Source organism: Saccoglossus kowalevskii, chromosome 1, assembly GCF_978046115.1.
Source record: "Saccoglossus kowalevskii chromosome 1, keSacKowa6.1, whole genome shotgun sequence".
Classification (NCBI taxonomy): Eukaryota; Metazoa; Hemichordata; class Enteropneusta; family Harrimaniidae; genus Saccoglossus; species Saccoglossus kowalevskii.
In genome coordinates, this window is record NC_140641.1 from 22,700,110 (window position 1) to 22,715,307 (window position 15,198).

General features: G+C 33.2%; 1 protein-coding gene across 2 annotated transcripts in view; it reads left to right on the forward strand.

Moving 5' to 3' along the window:
• Positions 1-922: 922 nt before the first annotated feature.
• LOC100368120 (serine/threonine-protein kinase BRSK2-like) overlaps positions 923-15,198 on the forward strand; it is a 69,885-nt gene continuing 55,609 nt past the window's right edge. For both annotated transcript variants that reach the window (XM_085499817.1, XM_085499818.1), the window contains exon 1: positions 923-1,117. In XM_085499817.1, the coding sequence (XP_085355943.1) occupies positions 1,048-1,117 (70 nt within the window). In that variant the 5' untranslated portion in view covers positions 923-1,047. The remainder of the gene's footprint in view (positions 1,118-15,198) is intronic.

A 15,198-nucleotide genomic window follows, 5' to 3' on the forward strand; every position in this document is an offset into this window, starting at 1 on the left:
AACACCTGGCAACCATCACGGTGAAAACAATGGCCGAAATCTTTCAGAAAACGGTACTTTGGGATGGTTGTTTGGGCTCGAGCAGTGCAACAAGATTACCCATATATGTGCAGAATATATACATTCGGTTGTTCAGGCTTACTTCAGAGTTGAGTTTGTGCTATTTTCTCGACTTTAGCCTTTTTCACCGGCTGTTTTCGCAGAGAGCCCATAGAAATACATGGTGGGAGTGGTGCGCGCCTTATCAACATAGAACGTTCTGTGATGTAGCACCGCCCCGGGGATTAACAACACGATTTCCCAGTTTAAAATATTTGCGCCCTCTAGCGAGACTTTCACACAAATACCCAGTCTCGGGTGTTTTACTAATATTTCTTCTCGCGTGTTGTTATGTTGTTATTTGTTTCTCTACTTGTCGAGGTGCATGTCCTCGATCAATTAATCAACCAACCAAACATTCAATCAGTCAATGTTTATTTTCACCTATAAACAAGAAAGATGATAATCCATAGAAAAAAAAAGATCTGGAATCTTGACGAGAAATGCTCTAAAAATATTGAAAAAAAAAGTTTTCTTGTTTACATTGGAAATAGAAGCAGCCATTAAGCAATTTTAGTGACAAGTGCGTCCTCAAGCGGTCGCATTGTAAATATGTGGAATCTGTTAGGCATCGTTTTTATGACATTAGTCATTCCGGGATCGTGCATAATGCAATAAAAACAATAACGAAGCAGGAAATTGACAAGACAGGCGCGTGTATATATTGTTCTATTATATCTGCTGTAAATATTTTGACAAAAGTTTGTTGAACGGGGGAAAATCACAATGAAAGCCAGAGCGCGAGCGAATTCGCTGGGCCCATAATGAATAATTCAAAAGGTGTTTCCTAGAAATACCCGGATGTTGTATATTCAGATGTAATGGCGGCGATAGAACTGAATCTAGCAGTCAGCTAGCTACCGATATTCACAAAGCCCCAGTGGATCGCCCCTACAAGGGCTTCACTATTTTCATTCGCAAGGATATATGCCCGGAGACTGGTGAGAAATGTCCAACGCCGAAGCACAATATGTTGGGCCTTATAAACTGGAGAAAACACTCGGGAAGGGACAAACAGGTCAGTGATAATATCGAGTCAGTCGCATGTTGATGACTCTGACTTTCAATGGGAATATTATTACATATTATATATCATGTTAAAATGTGTACGAAGGGCGACATGGCGTCGATGTAAACATGTTCGCCTCACCTTATTTGACATCCGCATCAGTTGTATGACAAATATTATCCGTTCGGGAGTTCCGTTGAGTAGCACAGAAATCCACATTCATTCTCAATTCATTCATTCAGCGGTTATTAATACGAGATTTCATTTATTTATGTCAAAAATCTGAGACGGCACGTTCCTTTTGTCCGGACGTTCTGTGGTACCTCTATCTTATCATGTTACTAACCAACTAATCAGTTAACCAACTAACCAATCAATCAATCAACCAATAACATGCCTTCTCTTTCTGAGAAACATATACATTCGTAATATGTAACAATGCAGTTGTCACCCCAAACCATCGATCGCGTCCCGTACGCATTTTACGATTGATTCGTTCACTACCGGGCCCCCCAGATATATATATATAAATTTAAATAAATATATACATTTTTTTTTTCAATGCTCTTAACTGCTTCAATGAAAACAGTTATTTTTTTCTCTGCTGAAACATCTCACTTTGTTCGCGTTAGCTTGAATGACAGTTGCTTGCTATTGGTGTTCAACAACCGGTTCCATGCAATTGTATTGTTTGACAGTTCTACAGTAGTAGGGCCCCACCACGGTAAATGGTGTTAGCAGAGTTCACAATATTTGATACTAACAATCCAGGGACCACATCTCCAAACAATAACATTAGACTTTATATTGAAGCCACTCCAGTGGTGATTTTTTTGTAATTGGAAGCTTTTTATTACCCCCCCCCCCCTCCCTGAGTCTTTTATATGACAACATTTATTTGCAAATTTGATTACTTTAGCTGCAATTTTATAATTCCAATGACTCATACCCAGACTTAGTCACTGGTATTTATATCTTTTCTTAGTCATTGTCTTTGTTAATTACACGTTAATGGACAGTAAACCACTGTCATTGGGGTCCCTCGTAGTGGGTTATATTTTAAACCATTTAGAAAACAATTACACTATTTCATCAGTGCAATTGTTAACGAGTATGACATTTGAAACAACTCTCAAATGAGTAACCTGTCACCTTTACTGACGAGGGAAGGCGTGTTCAGCTGTTGCCGTAGCAACACAGATGAAAAGAAGCCTAAATTGCTTCATAAATCAGCTGATGACTCGTTTCTTAGTATTTTATCGAAAGCCATGTGTGTAAAAGTCTAATTTTTTTGAATTATTAGATTTGTATAGAAAAAAAACACAGAATATTTTTTAATTTAAACTGAAGGAGATCTTCCTAATCTATGCCAACCTACATCATAAAAACACTTAGACTATTTCAAGCACACCATAATAGGTTTTTATAAAAAAACCTGGCTTGATTTTGATAATTTGAATAATTCAAAATGGCTGCCAGAGACAGCTTTGTTTCTCAAAATAAATATAACCTTAAGAATACACCAATCTCTGCCATAATAACCCTATAAATCTTACCTTAATATCAGATTTTATTTATAGTAAAATTCATTCAAACACAGAGATGTTTAACTATTTTACATTGAATAGATAATAAGTTTTAAATATATTTTTAAGCAAGCCTGTGTGATGCAACTTCCCATTCGTACATGTGACAGATTCAATCTTAAGTAACCAATTATAAAGGTGGAAATCCTTTGTCAGCTCATAATTGATAGAGATAGATTTATGGCAGAAACAATGTATGTTCGTCTATCCACTATTACATCTTGTTGACTCAATAGAATTGATCTGAAAACATCACTGGAAGCATTGATTCCGGGTTAGATCCATTTTGAGGATACACATGTATTACTTTACTTTTTTGGCAGAATCAGATTTCAATTTAATTTCATTTTGTAACACTTGAAATAATATTCATGTATTTGACCATAGACCGTCTATGATTTGACATACTTATAAAAAATGTAAGATTCATTTCTGTTTTTTTAGTGGGAAGGGGTATAATGAAGGAATAATGAGAAAAAAAAATCACAATTAAACAAAAGAAATGGGCGGAATTTGAGCATCACTGCTTTGTTTTCATGAACATTGTCATATTCTATAAATATTGCACTACAGGCCTACCAGGGGTTGGAATATTACACAAATCAGAAACATTGTTGACATCACATGAATCAGAAACAGTTGGGATATCGCATCGTGTTGATGTATCATTCATGTAATTTTTCAAAATGTAGTAGTACAGTACAGAGTGTATTAAGGCATAATAAAAATCCCCAACAGAATAACAACAAATTGTTTTGCTAATTTTCAAAAAATCACTTGAAGCTCAGGTATGTAGTTTATTTACGTTTTGAATAACCTGGTAAATCCCAACAATGAAGTACCGTAATTCAAATTTGTACACAATTACACTGTTTGGTTTGCAGCTATTTGTGTACTTTACTGTGTACATCACTTTCATCTTGACATTATACAGCACTTGTTCACAGTTATATCTTTGGTAATTAATGTTTGTATCAGCTCATTACCTTTTATTAGCTTCGTGTGACATGGTGAATATCTCCAGCACACATGCATGTGTACAACTGAAAACATCCATAGCCCGTCAGTTTTTTTTTTTCGTTTTAAAAATTTTAGTACTATATCGCAAAAATATTAAATAAATAATGTTGACTGTGACGCTTGAATTGGTCGAGTACGGCTCCAGGTCAAATATGCACAACATCCTGTTAGGATCGATGCTACCTGTTTTATATGATTTTAGAAAAACATATTTACCATACACATTTTACACAATGAAAGTTTATAGTACTTGTAATCGATTAGAATTTAAGGACTACTGATGATTTACTACAAATCACCTATATTTTCATGCATTTGCGAGAATCGAGAAAATCAGCCTATTTTGGAGCCGTAAAGGTTCACATTTCAAGCAGTGCAGAGTAGCCACCTGACGTACAGTGTATGTTGATTATTGATAATAGTTATCTGTGCATCTATGAAAGACCATTGAAAACAAACTGGTAATAAACTCTTTATTGTCCATGGTAGTAAAGCTCATCAAAAGTGCATTCACGTTTACCTTATTGATGTTTAGCTGAATATACTATTTCATGCATATACGATCATATTGGTGACATTTATTCTCACTTGTTTGTTAGTATGTTTTTTCAGCACTGATTTGTTACGAGCAAAATTTGTATCATTGCTTATGCCTCTAGCAAAAATACAGCAAAAAAACCAAAAGCATTATGCATCAATTACTAAATAAACTCTTTTATACTATGTTCTCCAATAACATATATTACAGAATTAAATCATTCTATAGAATATTATACTCAAGCATGTATTTTAAAGATTACTTTGCCTGTAATGAGTCGGCAGCTGCTATCATTAACGTTTATACCTGCAGTTTGTATCTGACCATTGTTGTTTGTCGATTGATGTTGTGACCATGTTGTTGTCTAGCCAAACCAACTACCGTATTTGTTTTATTAGAAGGGCATCTCCAATAGAAGTGTGTGTAAACCAACAGTTGCATGTATTGTATACTGGATAGTAAATATATTACATATTTTTACAATTGACAAATGCATCTTTGTTACCTTTGCAATGCGCTACTACGGTAATAGAGCAAATATGTTACAATTACCATGGTCAGTTCTGCGCTTCAATGTTTATTGTTGTTATTTTATTTCAAATTCAAGACTACCGGGTAGTCTAATTTGGTTGCTTGAACCTATTTCAAGAACCATCATTTTTTTTTCCTGCTAAAAGTTTAGAGCAAACTTTGTCACATTTCATTGTCGGTTTGTGATAAAATTAAAAAAAAAAAAAATCCTCCCCTAAATTAGGAGATTTAATCTGTGTACATGTAGATGATGAAAAGTTGGCTTTGGTATTCTAAAGGTGAAAAGATGATGATGGTCGTGCAGCGCCAAAATGTTACGGTACTCAAACATGGAGCATGGCGAAGACGACTGACGAAATGATATCTGACACATATAGCCTCTAACAAAAAAACTTTGCATATTAATCTGCATCATTCATATTTTGACAGTTGAAACTGAAAAGCCTTGGGCATGTTTATCGCAATATCTTGAATATTTGCTGTATAAATGTCAATATATGTAGACCTGTAGCTGTGAAAGTTTTCAATTAGAAAAAAAGTCGATCAAAAAATACAATAAAGAACAAAAAATAGGCAAAAAGTATAATACCACAAAATTAGGCCAAAAATATAGCAAAAAAAAAAGTAGGTCAACTTAACATATTCATCACTTTGCCAAGTATTAAATGGGATGCTATTTTTAGAACTTACAAAATGTATAAAATCTCTGAATCAATAATCCTGACTTTTTGTTTAATTAGTTTGACAGTATTCAATTACACAATTAATTTACCTGCAGTATTCTAAAATAACTGATAACCTCTGTCCTAATATAAAAAGAATAATGAAGAAAAAGATGATTCAGGATGCGCATCTCAAACGCTGACATCAAAGCAGCTTGACATACAATGGATGTCATGGAATATTGATTCTGTTTATAAAACTTGATGATACAGATGAATAAGTCCTTGAGCAGCATGATCCTATATCGCAATCAAAAATGGCAGTTGCAATCGCCGAAATATTATATTCATTGGTTTACTGCATTGAAATGAGATTGAGAATAAATTGATGCGACTAATTTATGATAATAAAACAAAATTTTTTGTATAGTCTGGATATGTGATTGACCTTGAAGCCAAGTGAAACTACTTATAATTAATATACATATTTTTGTTTTCATTAAAGTTGCCTGATTAGCATAGATTTTGTATTTATGGAGGTAAGAAATTTCATATTGGTATTAACAATTAATAATACCACACTATATTCAGATGTAGGAATTTGAATTTAGACTTCTGATTGTCTAGGACTTCTTTGAAATGTTCAGAATAGAACGACTTTGAATATTTAAACACTACTACTTTATCCAATCTCGGGCAACCCGCTGACAGTCTAAGGTGACTGATCCATCATTTTTAAACCAATGCATATTGTCAGATGTTTTTGTGCTGATTGAAAAGGAAAGCTGTACTCATTGTTACCTCCTGACAGCTTGTGTAATTAATGAAATAGTTCTAAACTATTATTAAGTATTTGACATATCACACAATTAAATAATGGCATAAGTTAATTGTCGGATTAATAAAACTAAAATCAACAATATTTATTAATTAACGCAGAGTGACGACTAGTGTGATTTCTTGCATTTAGAGAAATCAACATCAACCGTGTTTATGATAATCACTAGCTGCATTGTCTCTTAATTTTGCTTGTTTAATCATGAATACAAACAATGTTAACTATTCAATTGTCAAACTGCCCATTCTCATTACAATTTACATAATTATGTAGTTCATGTGCTACTAACATCTAGCAAACACAGTACTACATGTATATATTAGAAGTCGACATCTCCAATTGTAGCATTATGTACGCAATGCAGCTACAAGATATTTGCAATTATGTAATTGTACAACCATCTACATGCTTATAGATCATATGTATAATCAGTGTACATTATATCAATTGCATTGATGCCGAAGGAGTTTGCCTTAGTGCCGTTTGAAAAATACTGATTCTCTCTACCCTATTCCTAAACGCCAAGGCAACTTTATCAAATTTTGCTCTGAACATAGGTGCCCTCTCAACTCCAAAGTACAAGTTCAGCCATGGTTAAGTAATAATATTAGAGTTTAGTGTGGGGGAAGATTAGGGAAGTGGGCTGTTTCACTATTTTCTTGATGGTTTTGACATGGATTGCAAGAGAATGATGAAATAGAAAGTATGGATAAGTGATATCACAATTCTATTTCATATTGTGATGTCATATATACTTGGTTATTAAATATCACTTGATAAAATTATGGAATGATTTAGTGGGATAATAAAAACCTATTTGCTTTGTGAAGAGATAATGTATACTATTTATTTTACAGTTTACACAGGTTTAGGGGCAGATATAACATTTAGTATTTTAATAGAATGCTAGCATGGAACTGTTGCACTATGAGTCACTGTTGAATAGGTTTCATTACCATAACAACAAGTGAAGTTTTACCACTTTCATATTATTAGAGGTTCTAAAAATATATTTTGTTTTGGTCAGTTGCCGAGTGGAAAACAAATATAGCAGCTCAATTATTATTATTCGAAAGCGACCAATTATAACTAATCAGAGATCCCACTGGGATAACATACTGCGTAATTTATTTGTTTGTGCAATCACTGTACATAAATGCATGAAGGTGTGCCTATGGTCAAACTGAGTCTTATTTTGATGATCCAGCATACTATAAATACAATTTGAAGTATTTATCTATTTGGACACGGTCTAAAAACAGGGTCTTATGTTTCGGCACATGTGCATTTATCTGTATCTTGGATATGCCTGGTGTGATCACATTCAAACTTCACAAATACATCCCATATCTTAGGCGGCTATTTTTATGATAAAAATTCATTAAAATCTAGCATTCCTACCATTTTGAAACCGGATCTAGGTCACCGGACCTTGATTCATGTCATTTTGTTTCCCAGATCAGATTCAAAATGGCTGACTCTCCCAGAGCCACATCTCTGACATGCCTTGACCGGTTATCTGGAAACTTTATATGTCATACATTATGTAGCACATATGCACATGTATTGGCAATTCAAATCAAGATTGAAAGCATTCATAGAATGTTATTTTAACTATTGTATAGGAGAAAACAAGCATTTACCAGGTAGAGGTACTTTGTACTGACAGAGAATCTTTTTGTATCGAGTGCATTGGAACACTATTCAAAAGTGACCCCCCCCCCCCGCACAATTACCGGGTAGTACAATTTCAGATCATCTAATTTGTAACATACTGTGTTAAGACCTCATTACAGTTGTATAGGTGCTCTTTGAATAAAACCACAATACTAAAATTGTTGTCCTTCCACATGTCATCAACTTATCCAACTGCAAAAGTTTCTAGCGACAAAATGTAATAATTTATAATATGGTAACATTATACGTTTCAATGTAAAATTTAGTATCATTATAGTTTCTAATAAATCTTGATGCCTGACCTTACATGCACATGTCCTTTGCTGCCACCTTGGCACTCTATATATAGAATCTATTTGTGAGCTATGTCACGTGCAAAATAATTAATTTTAAAAACAACAACATGGTTTGATTGAAGGTAATTCCAGGTAAACTGTATTCATATCTGCTTGTGCTGATTTGATGTATGTATGAAAATATTCAAAACAATAATTCCTATACTGATGATGATAATAAAAATAATAATTGTTTATTGCATCCTTAGAAATATACATTTCTTTCAGTATATAGCAATAGAAATATTAATTGATTGATGCATTTCAAGGTATATAATTGAAGTATGGTACTTATAACAAAATATTCTGTAACTATCTGTTTAGACCAAGAGCTAGCACCCACTAGTAGATGTATTAACAAATTTGCTCTTTAAGAAGTGCATAAATAAAAAAAAATGTATATTGTATATACGCCTCTGTCATTTACATATCGGTAAGTGCATGTACTACTGTAAAATGTGTATTAGAAGCTGCAACTTCTATTAAAATGGTACAATGCAACAGAGGGGATGCGGCTTCTATTAGAGCATCTACACATATGAGAAATGGTGAATTTTTGGTTCTAAATTTTCAAAAAAAGTGGGTGCAGCTTTTATTAGGCATGCGGGCATTAATACGACATTTACTGTACTAATAGAACAAGTATGGTATATATTTGTTTCACTCATAGAGTGATGAGTTAACATGCTAGAATATGTCAATGTCTCATGGTGTAGTTTCATACAAATAGCTGATAAAAAATAATTTACCTGCTGTCTAGGTACTGTTTATATATGCATAGCATGCACAACCTATATTTCACCCTATATACACTATTGTGTATTCACTTGGTACCACATAGGGTAAACGTCTCAGTATTACAGTGTCAAAGATTCAAATAAAAATGAGAAAACTACAACTCTTTAAATTTATGATCTCATCATCTACGACTACATTGTACCTAGGGGGACTGCATTTTTCTCAGAATTTCGTGGTGATGTTTGTTAATATTTAATTTGGATCATATTTTTTTGTGTGCATATAACTAGACTATGAGAATAAAATCTTGGTCAAGTTCAAAGTGTACGTATCCCACATGCATGATTGATCAGATACTTGCCTACCTCTTAGTTTTAGGCGTAGTGTTGTTGAAAAGTGGCTGCTACCTGTGAATATTGATTATGAATTGCTAATAGGTTACATTGAAGTTTATGTTACTTGCATACATAATGAGTGAAAGTAATGACTAAGTTGGTGTTCACTCTAACTACTGTAAAATACTGGATTTTAGCTGGATTAATTTTCGCTGTATAATCTTTTTGGGTGTTTTGTACAGAGTTTATTTGCACTGATTTTTGATCATTTGAATGTAAAATATGGAAAAAAAGGTTTACTCGCTGCATTTTATTTTCACTGAATTATTCCTTTAGCGAAAATAACAAAAATATATTTCAAGTAAAAATAAAGTATTTTACAGTAGGTATTTGTTGGTATATTTTGTATTTTACTGACATTTCGTTTAATGTAAACCTTAAAGGCTATTTTTTTTATTAATTCATGTATTTATACTCAGCCAAAATGATTGTCTGCCAGGATCAACCAGACAAGACAGGTGTTGTACTCCCTTAGTGATGTCTTGAAATCAGCTACTTTTGCAGCACTGGGATCAAGCTGAGATGTTTTAAATGCAGTATTCCCAGTGTGCTTCTGTATGGTTCAGAGTGAATACATACATTATCAGTTATAAACTGGATGTCTTTAGAAACAAATGGGTTATTCTTAGATGAATTTTTCGTATGTTTGGAAATGCGGAAATATCAAATTTACACAAACATGCAGGTGTTATCCAATTGTTAGAGAAATGCAAGTTCAGATGCAAGTGAATTGGCATCATCAATTTCTAGAACTGCCCCTAGCTGGACCCCCTAGCTTATGGTAAAAGGAATAGAGAACGACCAAGGGAAACCCGGAGAAAAAATACTAAAAAGAAAATGAATTAAAGCTGCAAGCAGCGTCACAGGGGCCCAAGTATACATGCCATAAATAATGAGGTCAAATGATACACAATTAGTTTGAATGATTAGTACCATGAGGTCGAAATGCAGTTGGTTCCATATATTTATTTGAGATATAAAGGTTATTAATATATGGTCATCTGTTATTTTAATCAAATCTCTTGTTCAACATTGTCATAATAACACAGGATTCATCATTCTAACTACAACAGTGCTTGAGTTATAATAGTTATGATTATTAATGAGGTTAGAAGCCCCCACCCCATGCAGTTGGTTCCATATATTTATTTGAGATATTAATGTTATGAATATTAATGAGTTCACATGACCATAAATGGTCATCTGTTATTTTAATCAAGTCTCATGTTCATTGTTGTCATAATAACACAGGATTCATCTTCTTAACTGCAAAAGTGTTTGAGATACAACGATTATGCATATTAATGAGCTCACATGACCATATATGGTCATCTGTTATTTTATTCAAATCTCTTGTTTAACATCATCATAATAACACAGGTTTCATCTTCCTACCTGCAACAGTGCTTGAGATATAACCGTTATGCATATTAATGAGTTCACATGACCATATATGGTCATATGTTATTTTAATCAAATCTCAGGTTCACTGTTGTCATGATAACACAGGAATCATCTTCCTACCTGCAACAGTGCTTGAGATATAACAGTTATGCATATTAATGAGTTCACATGATCATATATGGTAATCTGTTATTTTAATGAAATTGCTTGTTCACTGTTGTCATGATAACACAGGAATCATCTTCCTAACTGCAACAGTGCTTGAGATATAGCAGCTATGCATATTAATGAGGTTAGAAGCCCCCCACCCCATGGGCGCGTAGCCACATGACCTAGCCATATGCCATTCAGGGGAAAGAATGTATCTAAAGAGTAGAATACACATACAAAATTTTATTCCAATCGGACTAATACAAAACATGTAGTTGCATAATTTCTATTTTCACAAAATCCAAGATGGCGGACAAACCACGTGACTGATCAAAATAATATTATTTTTCTCGTATGGAGCTAAGGCCAGGCATGGTAAATATAAAAACATCTCATAGATTCGTTGACTCACCTCTGAGAAACAAATGCCCAAACTTTTAATCAATTTTGCTTAAAATCCAAGATGGCGGCCAAACCATGTGACTGATCTGAAATTTTTTTTAGGTTTCTGAAAGGGTTAGTTAGAGACATGCCATGACGCAATATTTGAGATAATCGCTCAAGTGCGGCATGAGTAAAAAACTACTTCCTGTTGAGAACAAACCCAAAATGGCGGCCAAACCACGTGACCAATCATAATGAATTTCTCAAATCTAAATCTGCTCCATATGTAGAAGCTAAGTACTGAATATGAGAACATTTTACTTGGCGGTTCTGAAGAAGAAGATTTTTAAGTGTTTTTTGCCGTTTTTAGGAAAAACAAAATGGCGGGAAAAGTCACATGACCGCTAAAGTTTTTATTTCTGATATTTATTACACATGAGTTGTACTATATACCATAAAAAAATCTAGACGCCTAGACCCTCAGAAAGTGGTCAAACAGCCACTTCCGGTTTTATTTCAATCCAATATGGCTGCCAAACTAATTGGCCAATCAAAATTCTGAAAGCATGTTGCACCAGTTCACATTAGGGACTATCAGTATAGAGCACTATTAGACTATTCCGTTCAGCGGTTTTCTCAAACGGCTTGACGAAAAAAGTTACGGAAGAAAGAAGAAAGAAAGAAGAAAGAAAGAAGAAAAAAACGAACAATAAGAATAGGGGCCACGCCCTACAGGCTTGGGCCCCTAAAAATGCTAGTGAGAGGTTGGAGTCGATTAGAGCAGATATCTGTGCAGAGTGACCAGTGGATGGCATGAGTGGATGTCTTATGTATATGTGCTATAGAGTGAGCACTAAAGAGATCTTCTACTATAATAATAAAATGGTTTTTGTGATACCAAATTATGAAAACATCAAACTGTAATTTCTGTGTGAGCAAATTTCTGCTGATTAGCATATTTTGTATGTACAGGCCACATCACCTTAATCCCTTGTGTCCATGTTTGGTATCATACAGATCATTTTGATGATTTTTATGTTCTAATTTTTAAATTGAACATTGTATATATGTGTAGTTTTATTGTTGTTTAGTGCTTTCACAACTTAGAAATGTCAATAATAATACAAGGTTGTATTGATCGGTATTGAACAATTGGGGTACATTTTCCTTTCTCAGTATTACCGTATGCATGTACATGTATTATTTTTTCATTGACATAAAACAACATGTGTAAAGCAACGTTCTGTTTTCAATCTATTACTAGAGCATGCACTTGCGTAAATGACAGAGGTGTGTCCATGGTCAAAATAATTTGTATTTAATGATTCTTCATACAATGTAATGAGAGCAAATATAGTACTCAGTAATTAATTAAAGCTGTGTTGTTGTGTTTGTATAAGGACTGTGTGTAAAATAATAATGAATACACATCGTACATCGAGTGATGGTATCTCCTGATGAGGTTAAGATCTGTTATAAATTATCCAATATAAATTAATTCACAAATTATCAATTTTCTGCATCTGAATGATTTTATCAAATAAATGACAACATGCAAATAAAAGGCAGATATTTCTGTCAATCTTGTTTCCTTGGAAACCATGATGGTGTGATTTGTCCCTTGCATTGGTACCTAACTCTGGTGGCCATTTTGATTTGAAACATTTTTCCAATAGACACTATACTTTGATTCATAATTACTGAAAAAAGAAATAAAAATTGTCCTATACTTTTGTTTTCTTGACTTCCCAAAAATAATAATGAAAAATCCTGTAAAACATTACTTGTACAGCTGCATTACTGTAAATGCATTTATTATTCGCAGGTTTATAATTTCACTATTTTCAAATGCTAATGAAAATGGCTATTATCTTTAGTTAATCCACATGAGCTATGTATGAATAACAATAGAACTCATTGTTTCCCTGCCAATTTCATCAACTTAAAACCCAGTGAAATTACCCCAAAAACATCAAAATAGTGAAATTAAACGTCAGTGAAAATAAATAGTTTTATTCTCCTTCAAAAATGGATATATTCAAATTCATGTTTATCTAGCTGCTATAAATATATTTGACTTGTGATATTATTTACAGTTTTAGATATTAATGCTAATTTATTTCAACCTATTTCCATCCGTAATAATGACGTGCGTGTGTGTTTATTGGAGCTTGTAATCTGAAAGGTCCTCTTTGTTAGTCTGCATTTCTGATTTAGGGCATAACGTCAGATCTCCTTAATTTCTTGGGCTATAAATAGCATCATATCAGGGAGTAAAAAGCATAGATTTATAATAAAATCAATATTAGTAAAGTAGTAAATCATGTCATTTTAGCCCATACATGCAGAGGTACTAATTAATTTTCTAGTTTGTTTAGTCATTTTCTAGCAAGATTTTAAAGTCTGTGTAACATTAGACAAAAGACATAAAAATTATACAAATTCTCGTATTTCAGGTTACTTTGTTTGCTTCCGTGGCCACAGCCCACCATGCAATTATATTTTGTCTCCATTGGATTTGAGGAGGTTCGTCTGATGTCATTGCATTCACATATTTTTTGCATGATAATAATAAACGCAGAGAATATAAATTTTCTAGTAGCAGTTGACAAAATTGGAATTCATTGAGCATGAGATCAATAATTATCACAAAAAATATTTCTTAACTTCCTCATTACGTCGTATGAGGAAAGAAGCTGTTTTCATATACATTTAGTATTCTAAACCTGTCAAAAGCACATGTATGTAATTTACATTTTGTGTAATACACAGTCTCTCAATCCCTGACTCTTGTTTGCTGTCCTATTTGAATGGACATTATTTTAAAGTAATTTCAGGTAATATTGGCAACAAAAGTAAAAGTATTGTAAATTGGATTGCTATACATATTGCTAGACAGATTTTGTGTAATTAATTAGTATATGTATTTAAATACCACTTCATAGTGGTCTTGGGTTTTTGCAACAAATGATGCAGATTTATTTTTAAAAATTATGTTAGAGTGGGGGCAATATATTATTTTGCTATGAGAACTACATGTGTTGTTTATTGTGATACAACAAATAAATGTAAGATGGCCAGTTGAGGACAAGGATATGTCAAGGACACTGTGTTTATAATATTCACCCGAATGTCATTCTGTTAGTTGTTTTGATCCAACCATGGTCATTTGATTAAATAAGACTGATATGTGGAGAGATGATATATCTGTTATTTTTTTCATACATGCATCTTCCTAATAGTTATGCATAGAGGGCATTTTTTCACTTTAGCAAAATTGCGTCATTAATATTTATGGTATAAATGAATCATAGACGTAAATGTATGCAATATTGGAGATTGTCTGTTATGAATGAGTATAAACTCACAATTAATACTATATGGTGACAGAATACAAGAAACAAGTTTATAATTTATTAGTAACCATTGTACATGTAGTTGACACATGTTTAGCAGTTGTGTTTAAAATTTACACAACCACAAAACGATAATAATGAAATCTCCATTTCAAATCACAAAATTTCAGCTTGCTATCAACAAAGTGTTTTCTAGGCATACCTTGAATGATTACATTCAACCTTGGTGTCACACATGTTGGGTATATTCTGATGTATATGTATATTATTTTATTTAGCAGTTTATACATTCTTATAATGGCCAACCGGTGGCCATTTTAGTCATAACATTCATTTAATCTTTGAATTCGTTTCTGCAACTGTTCTGTCAGGATGAGTGAAATATTTCAAATTCAATAATGAAAACTGTTAGAAATTCACTATTTGATGATCTAATGTCAATCGTCGGGATAAGAGTTTGTGAAAGTTGGTGTGAA